Source organism: Heliconius melpomene, chromosome 16 (genome assembly GCF_056956725.1).
Source record: "Heliconius melpomene rosina isolate 202511_hmr_F chromosome 16, ASM5695672v1, whole genome shotgun sequence".
In the NCBI taxonomy this organism is placed as follows: Eukaryota; Metazoa; Arthropoda; class Insecta; order Lepidoptera; family Nymphalidae; genus Heliconius; species Heliconius melpomene.
Window position 1 is genome coordinate 5,081,382 of NC_140404.1, and position 25,426 is coordinate 5,106,807.

At 34.4% G+C, this 25,426-nt stretch overlaps 1 protein-coding gene and 1 long non-coding RNA gene across 4 annotated transcripts in view; one reads left to right on the forward strand and one right to left on the reverse strand.

Annotated features, from left to right (window-relative positions):
* Window positions 1-24,585, forward strand: part of LOC146530775 (amyloid-beta-like protein) — a 112,399-nt gene extending 87,814 nt beyond the window's left edge. Inside the window, exons 2-17 of one of the 3 annotated variants that reach the window (XM_085199603.1) lie at window positions 16,079-16,240; window positions 16,408-16,543; window positions 16,922-17,143; window positions 17,412-17,603; window positions 17,721-17,878; window positions 18,154-18,261; window positions 18,524-18,649; window positions 18,942-19,079; window positions 19,417-19,563; window positions 19,922-20,017; window positions 20,169-20,351; window positions 20,602-20,787; window positions 21,088-21,186; window positions 21,418-21,519; window positions 21,915-22,073; window positions 22,332-24,585. In XM_085199603.1, the coding sequence (XP_085055729.1) occupies window positions 16,079-16,240; window positions 16,408-16,543; window positions 16,922-17,143; window positions 17,412-17,603; window positions 17,721-17,878; window positions 18,154-18,261; window positions 18,524-18,649; window positions 18,942-19,079; window positions 19,417-19,563; window positions 19,922-20,017; window positions 20,169-20,351; window positions 20,602-20,787; window positions 21,088-21,186; window positions 21,418-21,519; window positions 21,915-22,073; window positions 22,332-22,442 (2,325 nt within the window). In that variant the 3' untranslated portion in view covers window positions 22,443-24,585. The remainder of the gene's footprint in view (window positions 1-16,078; window positions 16,241-16,407; window positions 16,544-16,921; window positions 17,144-17,411; window positions 17,604-17,720; window positions 17,879-18,153; window positions 18,262-18,523; window positions 18,650-18,941; window positions 19,080-19,416; window positions 19,564-19,921; window positions 20,018-20,168; window positions 20,352-20,601; window positions 20,788-21,087; window positions 21,187-21,417; window positions 21,520-21,914; window positions 22,074-22,331) is intronic. The other 2 variants (XM_085199605.1, XM_085199604.1) reach the window with 2 other exon arrangements.
* On the reverse strand, window positions 11,908-13,186 carry LOC146530776 (uncharacterized). The gene is made up of 2 exons (XR_014878868.1): window positions 12,523-13,186; window positions 11,908-12,141 (listed from the first exon to the last, which is right to left on the reverse strand). It is a non-coding gene; the product is annotated as an uncharacterized LOC146530776 (long non-coding RNA).
* Window positions 24,586-25,426: the final 841 nt, after the last annotated feature.

Sequence of the window (25,426 nt, forward strand, 5' to 3'; positions counted from 1 at the left end):
ATATTTTATGATAATTCACGTTTCTCTAAGTGCTCAGTTTTAATAAGATCCAGATGAAAACTTTGTAATTCAGAAAAGGATTATAGAAGCTGAAAATTCTATATTTATATAGATGAAGAAAGAATGAGGTAGACAGTCAAGAGCCAAACACGTCCCCTTTACTACTACTAAATGGGAACTAAATATCATAACGCCAAGTTCCCAGGTTCCCCCTGCCTACTCTGCTATGAGCGAGCTAAAAATTTATTAATGAAAACTAATATATAAATGAAACGTTATCCCGAAATTTATTAATCCGATTTATTCCAAATTTTCAATCCTTTTAAATGTCACACAGTATAGCAAAGAATCTCCGTAATAGGGTTTCCTTCATCAAATATTCTAGTTATTTATGTTTCTGTTATAACAATATGTATGAAATAGTTTCTGATTTACAATATTCCACATCTCCTTTGCCTTTGTTAGTAATGTGAACTCCAAATAATATATTGTAATATTCCTTATGAATATTGAATAATTTTCGTAATATATATATTGTAAGAAACTATTGGAAATATTAAGTAAAGTGGGAAAGGTAATTAGTTTAAAAAGGCTTCAAGTAATTATTAAACAACTAAAGGGAATTATCTAGCAGTCTAATAACAATATCCGATACCAAAGAATTCATCGGGCAGAGTGACGTTAGCGATCTTCCTCTTTCGGTCGCCGTTGACAGCCGTTCCTATATAACCTCTATGGTAATTATTTCTAGCAATATATATTTAAAGAGGATTGTATCGTTGATAATATACTTATTATTATTATAATTATACATTAGCTGCAATATCTTTTAACTTATCAAACATTATAGAGCAATCGATTAAAAAGTTTTTATGAATCTACCCACTATTGTTTCAACAATCTTTTATATTCACTTAATTAAATTGCTGAAATAAATTTTAACTAAATACAGTAATAACACGTATAAACAAAAGTTCCATATAAATAACGACTCATTAAGGTCAAAATCTCAAGTTCCGCGGGTGCGTAATAGAGCCCCAAAGTCGGTTTTGCAGTTATCGCAGAGCAAACAATTAAAATATACATTGTCATTCAAAACAAGTAGCCCTCTTATTAGGAGCTATCCCATAAAACCTAATTAATTCCGCTGGTTTCTTGGTTGGCACGTGATTAAAATTATAAAAACTTCCATTATGGTATGTCAAAGGATATTCTGGTTATACAGAATATATTATTTTATTAATATATTTTTATAATAATATACTCAAAAGTATTATTTTTAATTAACTTTGATATTATTTAAATATTTTAAATTATTTTAATAATAATATGTAGATTCTTTCATTCCATTCCTCAACCCCCTACCGAAGCCTCCTTTCATTCCTCCTTAATTTCCACATTAAAATATTATATTGGTCCTAATCTTTTACTTATTAGGTACTATTTTTAGTGATGAATTATAACTAATGGATTCCATTTATTTGACTTGTTTACATAGAGTTGAAAACCTTAATCCTATTTTTTTTATTTTTTTTTTAAATTAGGGAGTTTCGCCTCATGTTCGCTTCGTTCACTATAAATACAAAAAAAAACATTCTTTAAAGTACAGTGATGTATTTATATTTTTTCCTTATCTTAAAAGACAACACTTCACATAAATTAGGCTTAAACCAAGAAATCTTTATCTAAATTGTAAGAGGGTGAATTCTAGCCAATTCAGTTGACAATATATTGGTGGTAGGAGATAATTTTGTGAGATCCCTCAATGCTCTTAGGGGGAGTGTGAGATTAAATAAATAACTTCCTATTACTCTACCCTCATGGAATCCTTATAAACGACTTCTATTCATTAGAATTCAGAAGTTAAGTATATTTAACCTAGACTTGCGTTTGTGATAACAACAAGAATTGAGATTAAATCTTTTATTTTAAACGATAATAAGGCCATCGAGGCAAAAGAGCACAGGTGTGACGCGACGGTTGTAGGCTCGATACCCACTCGAAGGAATGAATTATTATTTATTAATATTTTCATTTCTTTGCCCTGGTAGCAAGGCGGAAAGCACGGCGTTTAGTTCCGCCCCTTAAAACACATTGAGCCGAAATGCGGTGGAAAGAGGGAAACAGAGTATCTTAACACTGGGTTACTTCTGGCTATCCTGATCTATGCGGGATACGTGAACAATAAAGAAATAGTTTAATATCTAACAAAAATATTTAATTGTTATCATAGTTTATTCTTTAAATTCTTTCTATAGCTCATTATTGTTTTAATAGATTTTATAATCAACAATGTATACAATAGTTAAAAGAAATATTCTTATTTATTTTTAAAAAAATCTATTTCTATATTTTTCTACATACAAGAAATCTTCCTCTATAACAAACATGACATTTGATTTTCTAACGTTCCTAAAGGAAAGCAGGAAGCGTGCAGAATATGCGAGGTATATGGAATTTCAAATATAAATATAGTTATTCATCTTTCGCTTTGATATTTCACGAAAGTATAACGGAAATTAGAATTGCCTCATGTCTTGTACACTTTAAAAATTCTATAATGTCAATTTCTTTAAGCTTTAAGCTCTTAAAGTTCAGAGTGAGGTGTAATGTACATAAATACTCAAAATTATCTATATTTTAGAAATGTTTACTATTATAAATCAAGTAAAATCAGCTTCACATATAGCAGGGTATTCAAAGGGAACTTAGTGTTAAGGCACTCCGTCTCTCACTTTCCACTGAACTTTTTGGATTGAGTGCGTATTGGATTGCCTTGCCTAGAGATGAGATATTAATAAACAATAATTTATTCCCCCGAGTGGAACGACCGGCCTCCTTCATCAGCTACTATATTAATCCAATACCAATAGTAAAGCTAGTCTAAGGTGGTTAAGCAACACCAAAATGAAATTAAAACTTTAAAGGGCAATATAAAGCAAAATGCAAGGAAGCCTGATTGCATCAAGTCAAAGTTTCGACTAACTTGAAAGCTTTCTTAGTTGCATATTGGTGCTCTAGTATCTAGGTCACTATATGGCTTATATAATTAATCTCATACAAATATTACGAATTTACGTACCTATACTAATGTCAGCTACACGCTGTATCCCGCACTCAGCAAGGTAGGCAGAGGGAATACTCCGTTCTCCACTTTCTGCCTAATTCTGGAGGTATTGCGTGTTGAGTGGCAGAACTCAACGCCGCGCTTTGCCTCGATACCAGAGCGAAGAAATGGAAATATAAATTTAAATAAATATTTCATCTCCTCGAGTGGGGATCGAACCCACAACCACTCGGTTTTACAGTCACACTTTGTGCCCCTGCGTCTTGAGTGGCCTAATATTTTTTTTAATATTTATATTACTTTTGTCTGGGTTTTGCTTGTGCCTTTAATTTTTCTACAATCAAATAAAACTACGATAATTATTGAATAACTTAATTATTTGATCAGATAGAAGGCTTATTAATGTTAGGCGTTCAGAGACCTCATTTAATTTTAGCACTTTCACAAATTAGATAAAGCTTGACTATAAGCTATAATTAAGTGATATTACAAGCTATATTAATTGTATCCAATTAAAATTTCATTATGATATCTAAATTGCTGAACTAAATTTATTTTCGCACTATTTTTCCTAATAAACTTGGTTACAATCAATTATAAGTTCATCTAATTGAATGTATAGATATTAAAATTTAAAGCCAATCGTGACTCAGGGTCACGGAAGGAAGAGGGTCTTAATGAGAACGTTTCCCAGGTTTCTTCTACCTACCCTGCTATCATGTGATCATATACAAAACCATTATCCCATCAAACGCCAACATCAGCATGAGATTTTCCAACACCACAATTACATTGTCTAGACAGCTCAAAAAGATGTTTGCATCTTATCATAAGTGCTAAAAGGCTTTTCGAATTCATATTAAACCTCACGACTTGGCAACATGGCGGCGGCGTTAAAACCTCGTATTATGTAAATATACTTTTTCCCAGCCCTTCACAGCTAAGAGACAAATGGTTCCAACGTCAAGTTCAACCATTTATCATGTTTACTGAACGTATCGGTGCCGTCATTTTCAAAGGCGTGAATTTCGGAGGTCAAAGAGAGAATGTGCTGGTACAAAGCTGACAGTCCACGCCTTTGCTTTTCGAATAGCTGGTGTGGTATGAGTTTTCATATAACTCCTTTTGTGTGGCTAACGTCAGTTTAATGTGAAATTGAACATCGCGTCTAGTATGGCGGTATTGAAAACTAACCGGTATGAAATTTGATTTATGTTTAATATCTCATCGTTCGTGTTGTGAAAGGATGTTATGTCGTTATCTTTTTATGGTTTTTGAATATAATTTTATATAAGGAAAATGATGGAACTGGTCTGGTCTTTAAAAAGGGATTAGTCTGTATGGCTGTTTTAGTCCAATTTGTTTATATATAAAAGTTACGAATATAATAAGCCGTAAATTTAGCCAGGCACAACCTGATAATTGTTTTTTTAGTTTTTTTTGGAGACTATGTTTAATCAAGATTTTTAAATAAAAAATAATCCACCGAAGCACCGAGGGCTCCGCACCAATTTCAGGATTTTATGTCAACGGGAACGTGTTAAAGTTGACAAATTTCAGTTTGTGGGCGTATGCAATCGTTTTGTATGAAATGAACTACAATTATCAGTTTGTAATAATTTGTATGTGTAATTTAAATATAGATTTGTATTATCGGATTTCTCCTTTATTTTTACTGTTCTTACTTCTTAGCAAATTGTAGGACACCGGAAAATATCCTGTTTTGATAATTTGGTGCAAATTTAATAAAATTTAAAAACTTAAAGTTATTGACGTGAATTCAGGAGTAATCGAACCTACAACTTGTGACAACGCTGGTGCCCTGCGCCTTGATGAGCTGCAATTCAATCTATCCATATAATTATTTATTTTATTACTTCTAAACTGATGAAATGAAACTACCCAAACTAGAAACACAAGGTTGCCTTTTGACAGCTCTAATTACACAGTGATGCTTCAGCGGAGGAGTCGCGAGTAGTCTCCTCTTCGGAATCTCCATACATTTGCATAGCAACCGGAGTGCTGTTTATGAACTGCGGGGAATTTTGAACGTGGCTTAAGCGTACTTACTTACATTGATGTCGATAGTAATTAAAAATTTGTATTATTTTCTAAAAGAGTAATATATAACAATAAATAGATATATATGTATGTACATATATATAGTCTCTTTTTATTAGTGAAGTAGGCCATTGAAAAAAGATTATTTTAGCTTCTTTTTAGCTTTACGTTGTATCCCAAACAAAGCAGGGTAAGCATCAGGAAGGAACCTAGTGATAAGTCACTCCGTTCTCCATTTTGTCATTCATCTAGAAAAGTTCAGAAAACGAATAACATAATATAATTAGAACTTTTAATAAAAAAGTGACCCTATAAGGGTTCTGTTTTCATCTTTTAAAAGTACGGAACCCTAAAAATGCACAATATTGTCTCTGTAGTCTTTACAATTTTGCAACAAGCCGCAACATTTAATGTGTACCGATTTACATATATTTGCATTGTAAGTAAGAACAGCGATTCTCTTGTCGTTGCTCTAACTTGCGGCTAAATTGGCTTAACTTTCTGCTTCCTTCTTTGAAGTGTTCGTTTTATATTTATGCTTGGCCTAACTTAGTTTAAATCTTTTATAATTTGAAATAAAAATGCCGGTTTGTACACACCATTTTACTATGAGTACGAGTCCTATTCGAGGAAGTGATATATTTAATATTTTAATTTCTTCGCTCTGGTAACGAGGCAGAGCGCGGCGTTGAGTTCCGCCACTCAATGCACACTGCTTCCAGAATTTGGCGGAAAGTAGGGAACTGAAGTGTCTTAATGGGAACGGAGTGTCTTAACAAAAGAGGCCCAGGTTCCCTCTGCCTACCCCTGCTATGTGCGCTAAGGTATTTTATAACGGATTATTGGATGTCCGAAATAATCCATATTAATTATCAACTCTGGCAGTTGATTATATAACTTTACACTACATTCCACCATGTTGTTTTAAATTGCCAACGGAGAACCGCGTCACTATTCTCAATAGGTTCTAGACGATTAAAGACGAATTCTAGTTTAATTAAGCCTGACTCCTATAATAAATTACGAAAAGCACTGTCAGCCGATTCGAGCACATTTGCTGAGAGTGCTATTACGTACTCAGCCAATAACTTATTGCCTCGTACTATCACATATGACATATGTGCTTATAAATAGGTGATATCGAGGCCAGTAGTGGTTGATTGTGGGTTCGACACCCATTGGAAATAAAGAAATATATGCTTAAATTTATATTTTCATCTCTTCGCTCTGGTGTCGATGTTAAACGCGGCGTTGGGTTCCGCCATTCAACACGCTGACTATTATTTATATTTTCATTTTTTTTGTGGCGTCGAGGTAAAGCGCGGCGTTGGGTTCCCTTATTCATCACATAATGCCTCCAGACGTAACACTAGGTTCCCTCTGCCTACCGTACTGTGTGCAGGATAGAGCGTGAAGCTGATAAAAACAGAATATAGGTGCTATTGCTGCGACATGACTAATAGCGTCGATCCGGCCCTCTTAATCTTCTAGTTAAGATTTATTGCTATAATACGAAATTATGCTTTACCGACAAATTAGAATATTGATGGCGTGGTTTATTTATTTATTATATATCATCAATTTTACGTGTACGCTATAAATTTTGACTTAAAGATTCATATACGAGTAATAAATTATTACTAAATAACTAAAATATGGTAATATCTGAAGTGATGGTTATAGTTCATTGATATTTATACTAAGTGGGTGTTTATACTTACGTTTGTTACGTATATCTACTATCTACCAATTTTGCCGATTTTCAACTAAGCAGTTTCTCGCTGTATCCCGCAGACAACAGAGTAGGCGGAGATAATCTAGTTTTATGACACTCTGTTCTCCACTTTCCATCGACTTTTGACAAGTTTTACTGAAATTGACATTTCATAATTGTATACATAAATATTTCCTCATTGTAATAAGTAAGGGTAGAACTTCAACCCCCATCAACCAAAAGAACGACGGGAATGGAGTGTCGCGTGTTACAGTATATTATTAGGATCATTTAAATATAATTTTAATGTGGCACAAATTTTCGAGTTAAAATACAGTAAAGATTTTTTTGCGATTTGTTTAAACTAAAAGTGCAAGGCCTGGACTCCGACTGTAAGTACGACGGTTGTTAGTTTTATATTCTATCTTCTCGAAAATTCGACGAAAAAAAAGTAACAAAGATAGGCTTTTGTAGAAACGATAAAAAATAACTTAAATAAACGATAAAAAATAAAATACCTATAGGCTATTTCAGCTATCAGTTCTTTATGGCTAGTTACATACAAAATTTTTATCGGCTTTCCGGATCCTGTCCTCAAAATCAAATTAAATTAATATTGTTAACATTTCAAGTCAATTTTTTCTTCGAGAAGTACTATTAAATAAAAATTATAAGCAAAAAATCATTTTTAGAAAAAGCTTTTATTTAAACGCTTTAAAAAGGAGAAAATAAAATTTGTCTTTTAAATTTTAACTATCAACTCATAACCTCATTGTATACAATTTATATTAATATGATCATAAAAGCTTGTCGCGCGATTTACTTGTGTAACTAAACTAGTGCTAATTTAATTATGTAAAATCTGCTAAGTTTAAATTTTTTAAGTTTCAATAAAAATTGATTAACGCGACAAGCTAAAGCTATAAATTTCAACAAAATTTTATAAAAACACACACAAAAATGTCTCTACACCCAAGTCTCTAGAAACAATATATCACCTAATATATAACTTCCAGTACAGTGACATTACATCAGTCGTTATTCTCCAGAACTCTACCGTACTAGACTTTCCTCTTAGCTGCCTGCAATCTCGGTGGCCTTAATAAATAAGAAATAAAGCTAGTTCAAATATTTATTTGAAACATTGTATATTGGATAAAATAAATGGTTTTTTGGGGCTCACATATTATATAAGAGGATATATAAACCTACTTTCAATACACTCCGTTCTCCACTTTTCATTCGTATTAGGGCGACGAATTGTCTTAACACTAGGTTCCCTCTGCCTACCCTGTTGTGTACGGGATAAAGTGTGATGCTGATGATTTTACAGTGCAATTTTAATGAAAAAAAATATATAAATAAATTACTAGTGAAAATTATCATACATCATCATCATCATCATCAACAGCTATCTTTTGTCCACTGTTGGACATAGGCCTACCCCAATTCTCGCCACCATACTCGATCTTCAGCTTTTCGGACCCATCCACTTCCCGCCAACCTCTTTATGTCGTCGGCCCATCTGGCCATTATCCTACATATGGTCATATAATAAAAAATATTCCTAAATTAAAAGAAAATTCCATATTAAAACGATTTGTCGTCCTATTTTCAAACCACAAATCAATTACAGGAGATCTTAGTAAACTTCCAGAGCTTGTCAGTCACCTAACGAGGCAACTTGCAAACGAACGTGCCCCAGCACCGCAACTAATGCCTAACTATTTTGAATACGAACAATAATTTGTAAAGGGAAAGTTGTATACCCAAATGAAATTCCACTCCTGCTTTGGGACCCAAAGGGACCCCTTGAGCTATTTTTGAGAACGCTATTATTAATAATTATTATTATTTTCATTTTATTTTCATGTATACATGGACGTGGAGTTCCGTCACTCAATACTCAATTTCATGAAAATTTGAGCTTAGCGGAGTGTGTTAACACTACATTCTTTCTGCCTACTCTACTATATGAGGGATACGGCGTGAACTTTATAAAATCTTTTAGAGTTTAGGGAAAAATCACAAAACTATTGCTAGAATGGTTTACCCTTAACATAAAATATTTTTCACGTAACCTTTTCACAATAAGTGGATTTCCATACATTTATGTAATTTAATATATCTCTGCTTTGGAATTCCAAATATATATCTTGGAATATTCAGTAGGCAACCCATATCAAGCAGTGATCATCAACTGACAGACGCTACAATGAGATGGGCCGAAAATTCTTCTATAACTAAATATATATTTATAGATAAACTATTAAATTTGTGCAGTTATTTTAATATTAGGCAGAGAAAAACTAATATTAAGACACTCCGTTTCGCACTTTCACACCGAATTCGATATATTGCTTGTTGAGTGGTGGAACTTAACGCCGCGTATTTGCCTTGGTACCAAAGCGAAGAAGTAAAATTATTATTAAATAATAACTCTTTCCTCCGAGAGGGAATTGAACTCACAACCGTCGCATTATAGTCACACGCTTATACCCCGTTACGATGGCTCTTACTTAAGAAGTAGAAGAAGAAGAAGAGATTATCTTAAGTAGATTAAGAAGTAGAGATTATCTTGTTTTGAGTAATCATTATTAAGATATTGATTTTATGTTAATGCAATCTCAAGAATAGAATCTCAACAATACATTTAACTTCCTTGGAACAAATTATAATAGTTTCTTATTATATGTATAACTTAAATGAACCTATTTAATACTTTAATTAAAACAAATATATATGTATAATATATAGGTAAAATTTTACAGTAAAACAGTAAGAAATAAGATGTGCTTATATTTTATCATCTCAGTTTCTCACAAAATGTAAGTATGTATATAGGGCCTGTCTCATACACACGAGCTTGCATAATTAATGCAGTATATCCAGATATCCCAGACGTCTTTGTTCTCTTTTGTTTTAATATAACGATCTTCCAGGAGAAATTAAGAGAAGAATGTGTACTATAATTTAAATTTTGTTTTAAAGTATCTTCTTCTATATATTTACGCTGTATCCCGCACACAGCGGGATAGGTAGAGGGAACCTAGTGTTAAGACACTCCATTCTCCACTTTCCGCCGAATTGGCATTGCGTGTTGAGCGGACTCATGGCCACACTTTACCTCGACACCAGAGCGAAGAAATTATTTCCTCCAGTGGACATCGAACCCACACCTCTTGTGCCACGACTGGCCTCAACTTTTTTTCTACTACTACTCAGTTAAATGTTGTTAAAAATATCCTTTTCTTACTATCTCCCGAATGAAAACACAGTTTGAAGAGAGTGCACTTTATTTAATTACCCAAAAGGAAGTGGAAAGGCATCGTCAGGCGAAAACTTGGCAATTAACTGTGAAACGACGACTTGTCTAAAGATACGAATGGTATTAATATATATAACGTTGACTTTGACTTTACTGTCTGTATATTTGTATTGGTGATTCCAGTATAACGAGATAACTACCAAGATGATATTTACAATTTAATTAGTAAACTTTTGACTGTAAGCGACTGTACTGTAAATATAAATTGAAACTTTGTATTTAGAAATAATATATTACACCAAAAATGTAGTATATTTTATTAAAGCTATAACGTCATAATATAGCGTAAACGTAGACGTAAGCTATAGCGTCGGATACGATGGTTGCTGGTACAATCCCACTTAGGGGAACGATTTTTTAAGTATTTACATTTCTTCGTGCTAGTTAGAAAAAGTATTTCGTTAATGTTAGTTATTTAAGAAGTAATATATTGACGTTTTTGTATTTGTGTGGAAAATGAGGAACGGAATGTCTCAGTTTATTAATAATAAATATTACGATCTTACATACTATTAGTTATATAATTGAATTCATGTTGAAGCGAGTGTAGATTATTCAATTACATCAAAGGCTGTGCTAAAGGAGTTTTACTTGAAAGATAGTATTTACTTAAAAGACCAAAGCTTCATCTATTAGAATTCTCTTGATATTTAAAAAATATATATATTTCATTATTAAATATTTTTTATTATTTTAAGGTATTAGATATTTCTAAGACCACAAATATTTTTATGTCTTTCAACTACAAAACTTAATTTTCACTATATCTATCTAAATTTAAAAAATACGAAAAATTATTTAATAAAATGAGAAGGGTCACAAAATAATAACATTACGTACAATACAATTAGTATTCGAGCGCTCACAAACAAAAACGACTGGATGGTGTAAAGAGTACTCTATTAAATTACCCAAAAGGAAACAAAAGGGAACAAAAAATAAAATAAAGCGAAACGCCGGTAATTAACCGTGAAACAACAATGCTACAGAAAAAGAGATCGGTAAGAGTTGAATGACAATTGTTTATGGACAATTATTTTGTATGTTTGTTTGAGAGGAGATGATTGTATAGCTAGTAAACTTTTCTTTTGTTTTTTAAGTGTTGCCAGCATTTTAAACTATAATATAATATAGTAAAAGAAAAAAACAGATTTTGAGTAGTAGTCATAAATCCCCAATTTTTATCAAAGGGAAAAAATAAAAATAATTTATTCCATCGAGTGGAAATCGAATCCACAATCGTTGAATTTACAGCCAGAATCTATGCTATCAACAAAATGACTTTATATGCTTCCTATTAAATAAATCTCGAACGATAAGGTGACCGCGACCGCTGTCACGAGCACGCAATCATTTATCACCCTTTGTTTTCAATGTCCAAAGACACGCCTCTCATGTGAAGGGGATGAAAATATCACGTTTTAATTAAATTTAAAACGATATTTTTTTTGTAGGCAGAGGGAACCTAGTGTTAGACTTTCCGTTCCCCACTTTCCGATGATTTTTTCGAGGTTCCAGAACGAAGAAATGAAAATATTAATAAATAATAATTCTTTCCCTCGGGTTCCAACCCTCGTCTTTACAATCACACGCTTATGCCACTGGGCCACAACGACCTTACCATATTATTTACGCCTTAATAACGTGAAATATTAAATAATTTAACCAAAACAGTATGTGAACTTTTTCACAGAGATTTTTAACCTAATGATAAAGCTTTAAAAGGTTTCATTAAGGGGGGGGTAGGGTTTTGAAGGCAGAAAAAAACAGGTTTTTACAGATTTTTTTTTGGGCGTACGGTGAAAGTAAATTTATTTCTGATTATTGTACATTAAAGAATAGTAATTGAACTATATTCTGTGAAATATTGGTTGAATAATATTGAAAATTGACCGAATGGCAGCAATTTTTCGCAGGCGCCTCAGAAAAAATACATTTGGCGGTGCACGTCATACCTCAGCACTGGATCATCTGAAATGAAATAACCAAAGTTTTTCTTTTAATTTTTATGTCCCTCTAGGTATCTCTGTCGAGTTTTTCCATTTTATTAAAATTTTTGAATTTTTTACAAGACTTGAAAGTGAAAATACCGATTTTTGGCCTAAATTCATGACTATTGTTGTTAATAATAAAAAAAATAAAATCAAAAACGAAAAAAGCTCAACAGGGTTACCTCATAAATTATGTAAGGAAATACTGTAAAAAATTTGAGAACGATCGGTTGAATAGATTTTGAGATACAGAGGGCACCGACTCAAAAAACATCGATTTGAGAAAAACGCGTTTAAAGTTTTTCGTAGCGAAAAGACCCTGATAAAACTTAGTAAGCTATTTATTTTTTATTTTACTCACATAGAATCATCAATGCCGGGACCATAGAGTATAGAACTTTCGTCAAGAATGTCCAAAGCATCTTTTTGATCAAGTCTGCGGCGAATTCTATCATTTTTAGCGGTTTCAGCTGCTCGCTCATCTGCTCTGTTCATTCGAATATAGTCGGTTAGAAGCGCCCATCCATGACAACTTGGACCAGTACTGATTCGCATCTCTTCTAGGAAGGTTAAATAAGCTTTACAGCGTTTCATTGTTTCTTCGTTTATGCGGAGGAACTATTTTTTTAGCTTGATACAACTTTTTACCAGTCTCCTTTCTACACTCTCTGGAAACTTTTCTCGGCATTTTGCGAACAACAAAAATATCACAACGAAATAGAGTAAGAAAATACAACACGACTGTTACACTCCGGGCCTGCTTCGAAAATGAAGCAACACCAGGTACCGTTACAACGACCCTGTCTAAGACCTTTCTGTAAATTGCTTAGGGACAATAACAAAAGAGATTTAGGGGTTACAGCTTAGGTAGTCGTTCGAGACACACCTACTTCCAAAGCTATATCTTTGTGAGTTTTGCTCCGATTGACTTCCTATTAACAGACAACATTCTTGAGTTACTATACTTTCATAATATGCAATAAAAAAAAATCACTTTTTTTGAACCCTCAAAACCCTACCACCCCCTTAATTAAAATACACTGCATTAAAGCACTTTTAAATCTGCACCATTATTAAAATTCTTGAAATGGGTCTAGTAATTATACTAACATTTTAATCTAGTAATTAACTTTTTGCTAGTTAATTACAATTTTTTGAGGTTTTTTTTTAATATTTATAATATATTTACATATTATTTAGTAGTCCTAGTACATCGTATTATTAGGGTACCGCATCGAAAACGGTGAAACGGGACTTTATCACTAAGACTTCACTGTCCATCCGTTCGTCTTTCTATATATATGTTAGATATTTGAAATTTACACAGACAATATAAAGAAAATCAATGCCGTCTTTATAGATTAATGGTACGGAACCATTTGTGCGTGAGTCCGACTCGCACTTGGCCGGTTTTTTTTAACTATGCTTTAACTAACACTAGTAGAATAGAACTTTTAACTCAAAAGCTACCAATTGACATTCAAACAGGATCTCAGTCTAAATATAAAGTTTTCAAAACATATAAACAATTACAAAATAAACTTACCCCTCCTAAAATCTCATTTAAAACGAGTTATACGATTCGCTTTGTACTTTGAGCTTTGAAAATGTTATTTATAGAGAAACTAAATAAGTAAAGAGGCAAAGTAATCAGTGAAAGAAATGGAATAACATTAAATAAATCCGTATAAAATCGGCATATGGGTGAAAAGTTTAATAAAAAAATATATTTATTAACCTCTCTCCCTCTCTCTCTCTCTCTCGATCTTACTCCAGTAATGGATGATCGAGCGTTTATTCCTTTATTTATTACTCAGTAACAGCTTTTTTCAATTAAGCTCGATATTCAATATATTTTAATGTTAACCACATTGTGTTCGTCGGAACGTGTCGGATTGATACTTAAATGTATTGCATTTAAATAATTATCGTGAAAGGAGAGCTTTCGTGTTTTTTAAAAGCTCGCTCAGTACTTTTCTTGTTTAATTGACAAGTTAATTTATTATACACTCATTTAATAGTTTCATAAATGTATTTAAGGCCTGCCACGGCGCAGGGGTGCAAATGTGCGTGACAGGTGGTAGGTTTGATTCCTCGCTCTGGCAACGAGGTAAAGCAAAACGTTGAATACTGCCACTCAACACGCAATGCCTCCAGAACTGTGCGAAAAGTAGGAAACGGGAACGAAGTGTTGAACACTATTAGGTTCGTAGATTCTCTCTGCTTAGCCTTGTGCTTAAAACAATAATATTTCTATCTTTATGTTTGGCTATTTAATCTCCAAATCCTGCTAAAATTTATCATAGAAATGTAATGCAATCAAAACATTATAAATACAAAAACAATTTCAACATCTATAGCCATCTATAGCCGTCATCAATTTCAATGGTTGTTTTGTTATTTTTTTTTAATATCAGTTGTCAATCAATATTAATTAAAGTTTACCTGTCAAAATTTAAAATTATTCAAATAGGAAATGATTTGTTGGAATGTAACAAAATACGGAATACATAGATATTTCTTTATTAAAGTCTCCTTATACGCTCTGTTTATACAGGGTGTATTCTAGTGACGGAAATAATATCAGAGTATCAGTTACTAATGTATCCGGACTATTGGTTGTATAGTACTTTTTTATTAAAAAAAAAACATTATGAAGTCGTACAACGTTTCTAATTAAAAACGAGGCAAATATTACATTTTTTAGCTTCGCTTTTATTAACAGCAACAAAAGGAAATGCTATACCTTTGTTTTACGATTCGAAAAGGTAGGTGTAATTTCGGTAGTAAAAGATACGAATTTTACATATTTTACCATTTTATAAATATTTTATACGGTACGTGTCTAAGAAACACTGTTTTATAACCATTTTTCATATTTTTGAAATATTATTTTCAACTGTTTGCAAGTTTTAAAGTGCAAGTTTTATTTGAAGAAGAACAATGGAAGTGTAAGTTTTACCTGTTACTAATGTATAATTATTTCGTTGCAATCTTTGTTATTATTATTTTTTTCTCAGCTTCACGCTGTATCCCGCATTTAAAAAAAATAGGAAACCTAGTGTTAACACACTTAAGACTTATCACTTTCCACCGAATTTTTAGAGGCAGTGCATGCTGAGTGGAACTTACACTCGCTTTTGATACCAGAGCGAAGCGAAATGAAAATATTGATAAATTATAATCCATTTCCCCGAGTGGGAAACGAAACTACAACCAACGTCTCTCAACATGCAATGCCGAAAATTCTGCGGAGAGTGGGGAACGGAATGTTTCAACACTTCCCTCGGAGAATACAGCGAAAAGCTGAAAAATAAAACAATACATAAAAAAAACGACCATGTCCAAGAAAGCTATTAGCTAAGTGCAATAACATAAGAAAAGAAGTTATGCGTTCAGTGACCCCTGTGAGTCTGTCTACCAATGTTTTCCCAGGAACTACCCCCCACCCCGCCGTCTAGACGTTCAGAGTAAACACTATTTGTCTAACTCGCGCTCGCGTGCCTTCCGTACATTACAGAACAGATTCATATTGATTAAGGAATATATTACTAGATGTTTGTCATATAAATTAATGATAGAGATACTGATTTGTTTTCTTGATATTGAAGTTGTATTAATTTTAATGTTCTTTTTTTAATCGTTTTTCTTACCAGAAGTTAGATATTTGAATTTGAAATATAAATAAACATACGTGGATTAATTAATTAACAATCACTTTCACTAGAAAATACACATAAATAAAATTGAATTGTCTGTCTGTATTTCAAAATAACCGTGTCTTTTCCAAGTACATATAGGTATATAATTTTAATTATTTACAACATACTAAAATACAACATTTTTATTAACAAAGAACAGAATCAATTTGAAAATACAAAAATTGTCAAACTTAACCAAAACTTGTTAATTTCCAGGCGACCAGCGGTGCAGAGCCGCAAGTCGCGGTGCTATGCGAGGCCGGCGCCACCTACCACCCGCAGTACATGTCCGCAGCGGGGCGGTGGACGCCCGACCTTACGACGAAACCCCACAACTGCTTGAAGGACAAGATGGAAATACTTGACTATTGCAAGAAGGTAAAATTGTAAAAAAATACAAATAACAGAATAATACAAGAAGTATGAATATTAAAAAGTCAAAATCAAGAAACAACACAAGGCAAATCAAGTTAAAAAATCAGGAATATTTTAAGAAATTTTAACCCGTAAAAATATTTTAACTCTAGCAATTCTCTCATCTGCAGGTATACCCAAGCCACGACATCACCAACATCGTAGAGGCCTCCCACTACGTCAAAGTCAGCAACTGGTGCAAGCTCGGCTCCGGCAACGCCGCCAAGTGCAAAGTCACCAGATGGGTGAAGCCCTTCCGTTGTCTTGGTATGCATATAACCGATAAGATCACATTTTATAGGCTTTAATACAATTATTCATTTTATTATATCATCACCAATTCAATAAACATAATAAATAAGTACTTTTTTTTACTAAAACTAGAATACCTAAATATTAATTAAAATCACTCTGTATCAAGTACACGACAAAGGTAGACAGAGGGAACCTAGGGTTAAGACACTTCGTTCGCCATTTTTCGCCGAATTCTAAAGACATTGCGTGTTAAGTGGTGGAACTCAACGCCGCGCTTTGCCTCGAAAACAAATCGAAGAAATGAAAATATAAAATAAATAATAATAATCACATATCTTTATAATAAATTCACAAATGTCCACGTTAACTACAAAGATTATTTGGTGGCAGAAGGCCCATTCCAATCGGACGCGCTGTTAGTACCTGAGAGCTGTCTGTTCGATCACATCCACAACCAGAGTCGGTGCTGGCAATTCTCCCGTTGGAACGCCACTGCTGGACGCGCCTGCGCCCAACGAGGACTGCGCCTGCGCACCTTCGCTATGCTCCTGCCCTGCGGCATCAGCTTGTTTTCTGGAGTCGAATTTGTGTGCTGCCCTAAACATTTTAAGGGTAAGTGTTCAAAAATTAACTCTACTATTAATTTATATAATTACTGTACTAGGCCTTTTTTTGAGTAAGTATTGTCACTAGCTGGCTAATTAAGCCAAGAAAATAAAATTCTTTTTGAATAACATTTTCTCCCATAAAATCGAATTAGCAGTCGTTGCGTTACGAGTCAGGCAGTCCTTAACTATGCCACAATGGCGTAAGTTTTGAAACCATTCGTAAGGACTTATACTATTTTTTTAAATTTTTAACATGTCTTGGATTTTCACAGAGAATGTCAAGATGCACAAGCCCATGGATGTAGGCGTGCCGGTGAGCCCTGGTGGTGAGGAAATGTTGGCTGCATCTGCTGCTATGGATGAACGTGATGATGAACTCCTTGATGACGAAGATACTCTCACCGATGATGATGATGACACTCTCAATCTCAGCGATGATGATGACGACGACGATACTGACGACGGTAACTCAATTTATTATTTAGGAAAACTTGTGAATTATATGGAATATATTTAATATTTATTATTACTATTTGTTGTATAATTTTTGTACATACATAAATTAATATTTGTGTAAGCAGATATGGATGAGGATGAAGATGCTGATTTGACTCGTGATGATGACGCCGAAGACGATGACTATACTGATGCTGACGACTCTGCTTGGCCACGACCTGAATCTTCTGCGTCGCCTTCGACCACCACTTCCACCACGACTACCACTACCACAACTACTACGGTTAGTTAACAACTCGATGATATTTCTCGACACATGTAAAGAGACTTGATGATGAAGCTATATTAAAGCAATACAATAGTTCCAATACATGTCCTTATGTTTCAATTTATCCGTTTTTAAATTTCTGGAATTATTTTTTTGGATATATCGTTTCATACCTGACATTATGTAATGTTAAAATTTAATATATCTTAAGACATTTATGCACATACTTCACTACTAGGTGTTCTACTATACTTTGTTTCCTTTAAAGATAACCGGTACATATTTTGCAGGCTTCCACTGCTACATCCGACCCTTACTTTTCGCATTTTGACCCCCGGACTGAACATCAGAGCTACAAGGACGCACAGCAACGACTTGAAGAGACTCACCGTGAAAAGGTAAATTATAAGTTAATAATGAAAATTATAAATTCTAAAATTTCATTTTTCATAGAATTGGAGAGATTTTGAGTGGTGGTTTTTAACGCCACGCTTTATCGCGCCATAGCGAGAAAATAAAAAAAAATCGTTAGGATGGAATGCATTACCATCGTATAGTCTGACGACGTGCTACTGCGCCATGGTGGCCTCTATATATTTAATAAATTGTATATAAGGTCTAACACAATTAAATAAAAAAAAGCACTAACTTATATTTTAGATTACCAAAGTGATGCGTGAATGGTCTGAGCTGGAAGATCGTTATCAACAAATGATGTCCTCAGACCCTGTCGCCGCGCAAACTTTCCGCCAACATATGACTGCTAAGTTCCAGGCTAATATCCAGGTAATATAAAAAAAAGGTTTACAATAACAAAAACCAGCTTCACGCTCTATCCCTCATGTAGCAGGGTAGGTAGAGAGAGCCTCGAGTTCTAAGACATAGAGGCAGAAGTCAACACCGCGCTTTGCCTCGACGCGACCATAACGATGAAATTGTAATACATTAAAATAAATTAAAATATTTCATTTTCTCGAGTGGGAATCGAATCCACAACATGCTTGTGTATCTGAATCCAAGATATTCAATTATGAAAATCCCTAAACAAATATTATAAATAAAAAAATTTTATCTACAGTCGTTAGAAGAAGAAGGCGTATCTGAACGCCGCCGTCTCGCCGCCCTGCACCAGCAGCGCGTCCTCGCACACCTCGCTCAGCGTCGCCGCACCGCGCTCGCGTGCTACTCGCGCTCGCTGCGGGATACTCCACCCAATGTATAAACATTTTTGAAAATTTGTTATTTTGAAAATTTAAATGTCGATCATTTTGTTTTTTTATAATGAAAGTATAATTATGTGGAAGAAAATTTTCAAAAAATTAAATTATATCTAGATATATTTTTAAGGTGCTTTTTATTCTAAGCAAAACTATTCTACTTCAACTTTGCCTTGAAAATTTTGCTTGCTTTAAAATATTTTTGTAATAATAAAATTGAATTGAATAGTGAATTTGTTATGTAAAAGGATGAATTTGGAGTGTAACTTATGTAACTTAATATCTTGAAAACAAACGGCCTAAAATTATTTTAAATTTCTAAAAATGTATCATCAGGCTCACCGTGTTCAAAAATGCCTACAACGCCTGGTCCGCGCGCTGGCGGCCGAGCGCAGCGGAGCCCTAGCAGCGTGGCGACGCGCCGCGGCCGCCGGACGCGAAGCTGCAGCTGCTGAACGGGCAAGTGCTGCTGATAGGTTACAGGTACTCATTTTATTTCTTTATGCCTACTTTGGGACTTCTAATTTCTTCACAGTATCCCGCAAATGGCAGGGTAGGCAGATGGAACCTAGTGCTAAGATCATCATCATCAGCTCCTTAATAAAAAGTTAGAAAGAATCGATATAAAAAATCATACTCCAAATGATCGAACGACTCAATAAAAGGGATAGGTATATTTCTAAAGATATTATCTCAAGAAGGTCCTATTAGCAAAAAACTGTGTTTTCAAATGTAACATTTTTCTTCGGATGTGTCGAAATATTAGTCGTCTAAATTAAAGCTTACACTGGTAACAAAATTTTGAATTTCTTTGTAAATATTAATTCATAATTTTTATAAGGATGCTGACCGCGCCTTACAACGTGCTCTGACTTCTCTCCGCCGCCGCCCACACCTGTACGCAAGCATTGGAACTGCTATTGAAGACTATGTTCAGGTAAACTTCGGTGACCTATGTACTTATTAACTTACATAAATAAACAAAATTTTATAATTACGAAACAATAATTTTAAAAACATAATTATAACTAAATATCCCAAATCCATTCATTCACACATTTGTAACAAAATAAAAATATTTTTTACAGTCAATGCAATCCAAGGACGACATGGCCGTGTCCCTAATGTCTATGACGCCTGAAGCTGAAGAGTTACTTCTGGACCGCATCGAGGCTGAAGTGCAGAGGGAGCAGGCTGCTCGCGAACAACTCAACGCTAAGAGGGACCAACGCACCCGCCAGCGCCAGGATATACAGAATGAACGGGCTAGGGTATGATAAATATAGTTTTTTTGATTTTCATTTATAAATATGTTCATTTATAATTAAGCAATCTTAGGAAATATATCGGACTCAAAAAACAAAAGCTTGAAAATAGAGATTAAAAATATGTAAACTTTGATAAGAATTCTAACATTTTCTTATTGCGGAAAGTTGAACCATGTGGAAGAGAGTTTTTGGGTTTTTACGTAGCTATCTCGAACGTACATTTTGTAATATAGAATAAAATACCCAATTACAGACATCCAATGGTCTCAAAGAAACTGAAGAAACAGATGACGAGGCCAGTGAAGTGATCGACACTGAGGACACCACCACTACGCCGACCACGCAGACCTCCCCCGCGCCCTCTCCATCACCTTCAGCTTCTGTGTCCGTACATGACTTTACCACACGATCAGCTTTTACACAGGAAACTACTCCAACGGTATGATTAGAGTTTGTTTGTTTTTTTTTGTTTTCGGTTTCCACTTTGTCCCTCATATAATAAGGTCGGCAGAGGGAACCTATCTTTGGTATAAATTCTCCACTTTTCGTCCAATTTTTAAGATGAACCCCAATGCCGCGCTTAGTCTAGCAAAACGGGGATGGGGGAACAATTTAAATATAATCGTATTTTTTTTATTTCACCACTAAAAAGTATTACCACTTGCTTCGATGTTTTTTTTGTCTATTTTGCTCTCATTTATTCTATTATATAAGACTTTTTTATTATTTTTAAAATTAGGTTCAGGATATCATTACAAGCACGATGACTGATGCCCCCGAGACCGAGACCGAAACAAGCGAAGTTGGTGAGACCTCTAGCCGACGTTCTACAAGCGAGGTACTTTTTCATTTGTTCTTTTATAATTGTTGTATACTAAATATTATAAATAAATAATTAAAAAGTCATTTTGTATTTATGACGTCTATAAAATCTAGGTGAGCCGTCAGTTATTATTTGTGGCCTTGGTCAAAGTCAGATTAAACTGATAAGGATGTAATAAATTACACAAAAAGAATATATTTGTCATTAGAAATGGGTAAATAACTGATATTTATTGATTAATTCCAGACCGAGGGCGAAGGGCTACGCGCTGCATTGGAGCAAGCTGAAGAAAGGGCGCCGCCACCACCAGCGCACGCTCTCAAACATGAACTGCAACACTCTCAACCTGTAAGATTACTTACTTATTTTTTTAATTAGATTTTTTCATATTTTTTTTTCATTTGGTCTTCTCAATAACTATACACAAATTTTAAATATTAACAAATTAAAAAACATAAAATAATACTCTGGTTAAAAACAAAACGGAATTATCGTCGGAATTAACGGAATGACGCAGTGGTGAATGCCATTTCTGTCCGATTTCCATTCGGGGGAATGAAATATTTAGTATTTTCATTTCCTCGCTTTACTAATACAGCAAAAAAGCCCGGCGTTAATTTCCGCCCCCACAACATACAATGCCATGAGAATTCTGCGAAAAATACTGAACATAGTGCATAAAAAAATCAAAAAATTCCAAACATCCAAGCCCTCAATAATAACAGTATGATCGTGGTTCCCAGGGCTTCACAGTCCGCGGCTCGAGCGCCCCCAGCGGTGGCTCGGGCGCGCTGTACCCCGCGCTGTGCGTGGGCGGCGCGGCGCTGGCGGCGGCCGCGGCCGTCGCGCTCGCAGTCGCGCGTCGCCGCGACCGCGCGCCCTCCGCGCAGGGATTTGTTCAGGTTTGTATCCTCCTCAGGGCATGTGTGAAGAGGTTGATGACAGTGGACGAGCCGAAAGAGGTATGCAGAGGCTGTAGCCTTTGGTGCTCCGTTCTGTCTGGCCATCTTGCTAGACATACAGCGTAAAGCTATATAACTAAGTAAAGGATTTGTTATAGCAGAGTTTTCGTAATATTGTTATATAGTTTTATTTATTCTGTTTGTTTTTGTAATATAATATATTATATATAGTGTAAATTATTAAAATATATATTCCAGGTGGAGCAAACAGGCGCTGTCGCTCCCACTCCTGAAGAGCGACACGTGGCCAACATGCAAATCAACGGCTACGAGAACCCTACCTACAAATACTTTGAAGTCAAGGAGTAAATTAATGGCTACCTTCACCCACCAGACTTGCTTTGCTGGCTCTTTCTTACTTCAGGAAACGTAGGCAACGACAAGTACTTAGAAATGTCTCAACGATCGTTAAGCTTATCCTATCCCCTGAGTTTTCGAGCTACACCAACTTAACAATTAAAAGCACAATATTATAAAAGTCGTCCATTTTAAAGTAACAACGCCAACGGTTCACTAAAATTAGATTTTATAATCGGAAACAAGGGATGGAAACGTTTCGCTCTTTATTTGTGGTGTGTGCTAGATACCCCTAGTTTGAGTCGATGGTACCCCCCCTCCTTATGTCTATTTCCTTGAATAATTAATTCTTTATGGAATGAATGTGTGTGATGATTTACTAACTCTATACTGTACGTAAAGCGAGCCTGGTGGCGGAGACAGAGTTCATTTTAATTATAAAGCTTCTACGATTAGTCAACGTATGTGTATATTGCGGTCACGCAACCAGTCAAAGTAAACATAATTGATATTAGAATTTATATTGTTTTTTTTTATATGTTATTTTTTTATGTTTGCACCAAAATATTTATTTGTTTTTAAGATTTAGGTCTAAGTTCGTCTAGTGTCCTAGAAATCATAAGTGTCACTGTAGTCGAGTTGTTTAATTAAGTTTTCGAGACCGCACCTCGAGTGACAACTGCAGCGACGACCTCTCACTTTAATTAGTAATTATAAGTTAACTTTGCGCTTATCTATATGATATTTCGTCATTGATCTCACTTTAGAACGGTAATATCTTATTTATCAACTCACGGAGTTGAACGCTGTAAGTTGTCACTCGAGCCAGTGGAACAAACGTCCATGGTACGCTGTGTATATAGACTCCGCGTACAAATTTGAACCTAAATTTACTTACTCTTAAAGCCCGCTTTCTTTTTCTAATGTAGGTAGAACATAACGTGAATTTTATGTAATAAAATGCGAAAATATATTTTAATAATTATGTGTACTTAGCAAAGGGACGGGCGGCAAAGCCGGCGCGGGTGAACGCTTAGCCTTTGTAGTCTTCTTCTAGTCAAAGGAACCTTTTATAATCTGAGATTGCCTTTTACACGAGAACTCGATCGGGTGAAAGTATCTCGGATATACATATATCTCTATCTCTTTACCCCCCTTTTATCTTTCTTCGTTTACCCGCGGGACAATACTCATAGTTCCCGATAGGAAAGAACTGTGTACTCAAAGTGTGCGAGGAAAACAATCAACGCTCTCGAAGGAAGTTCTGACATGAAGAAGAAGAAGAAGAAGAAGTTCTTCGTAATATCTAGTCATATGGGTGCAGGATAACGGTTGTGGCGCACATTGGGTACGCGGCAACGCCGATACAGTTAAGCTTAGTGGGTGTATGTACGGTTATTATAATAAGTAGATGTACAAAAGTAATACATTATATAGATGTTTTAGCGTCAGATAAATAGATATAAAGCAAAATATAATTATATATCGCATTCGTCCGTTTAATGTAAGGGCTTGCGCTCGTGTCTACTCCCACGTACCACACCTAACGATACGCCGTAGTTAAGATGTAATTCTGCCTCAGTATTATATACATTTAAGCTTATTTGTTATATAAGCTAATTTATATACACTAATTCTATTCGTTGACGGGCGATGTGACGTTGCTAATTTAAGAAAGTCATATCAGATGCGTCACGGCGTTGAGCCCCGTCCGCTCGGCGCTAGATGGCGCTGCGTGTGCCACATGCGCCGGAGTGGGCGAAGCTCTAGAGGGCGCCCGCCCGTGGCTTGTACGGCATTTACATAAGTTTACTCACTGTATAACGTAAGTCTAATCCTGCATCAAGTAACCGCTGTATTTTTAATAATAACTAAGTAACGAGCCGACCACTTATTTTTTTAACAAAACTTTTTGCTCAAAATCAAGCTGTCTCTCGTCGGTTATTATAATTCTGTATCCATTCGATGTTTAATATTTCGATGTAAACAATATTCGATGTTAGTAGATTAATCCTGTTTTATGTAATTTCAGATCACTATTTCACGTATTTTGAGAATATAATAAATAAATGGTTTGAAATCTTTTGTGTTTCCTATGCTACATTTTATTGTGAGTTCGAAGTTCAAATTGAATCAATAAATAGGAATTTAAAAATTGGTGTTGTTAATGGCGGTGTTGCCACATCCTGTCGCTCTTTCAAGATTATCCCAAATAATAAATTAAATTTATTTAAATAAATGTAATGTAAAATAATAATGATAAACTTAAATATTCAGGTATTTAACTTTAAAATATTTGTAACGAACACAAATATAATATATAATACGAGTACAAAGGTATTTTATATACATTTGTAAAATATCAACGATTAAATAATTAATTATCCTGAAGTAATTTTCATGAAATATTTCTATTCAATTCTTCGTTTTGGTGCCGAGGTCAAGCCTCAAGAATTCAGCTGAAAGTGGGGAACGAAAGTGGAAGTGTCAGTCTTAACACTAGGGAAAGGATTCCTCTGTATACCCTTTATGTGAGATACACAGTTAAACTAAAAACAAAAAAATATATAGCAAAGTATATGTCATAAACTCTATAATAAATAGTTTAGTTTATAAATAAGTTATCATTAAAAACAAGGCATCACAAATAAAGAAAGCAAACATTATAGTGTAAACGACTTTGTCGACTAATCTGATTTATGCTATAAAGTACCATAAGGCCATAGGAGAATTATATTCTTACATAATTCTTAATTTATTAGATGATTTACAAAGGCGACATTTTTTATAGTTAAATTAAAATTTCTTGGACATAATTTGAAGTAATGTAATTCTATTCTATGAATGTAATACTATATTAGTAGAGTAGTATAGTATAGTATATATACTATAGTAATTCTATTGTATTAGAATGATTTCATAAAACTTCGTTAAATTTTTTACTTACCTGATATAAAGGGCATCTATCTCGCACCGCAGGCACTTAAACATTTTCA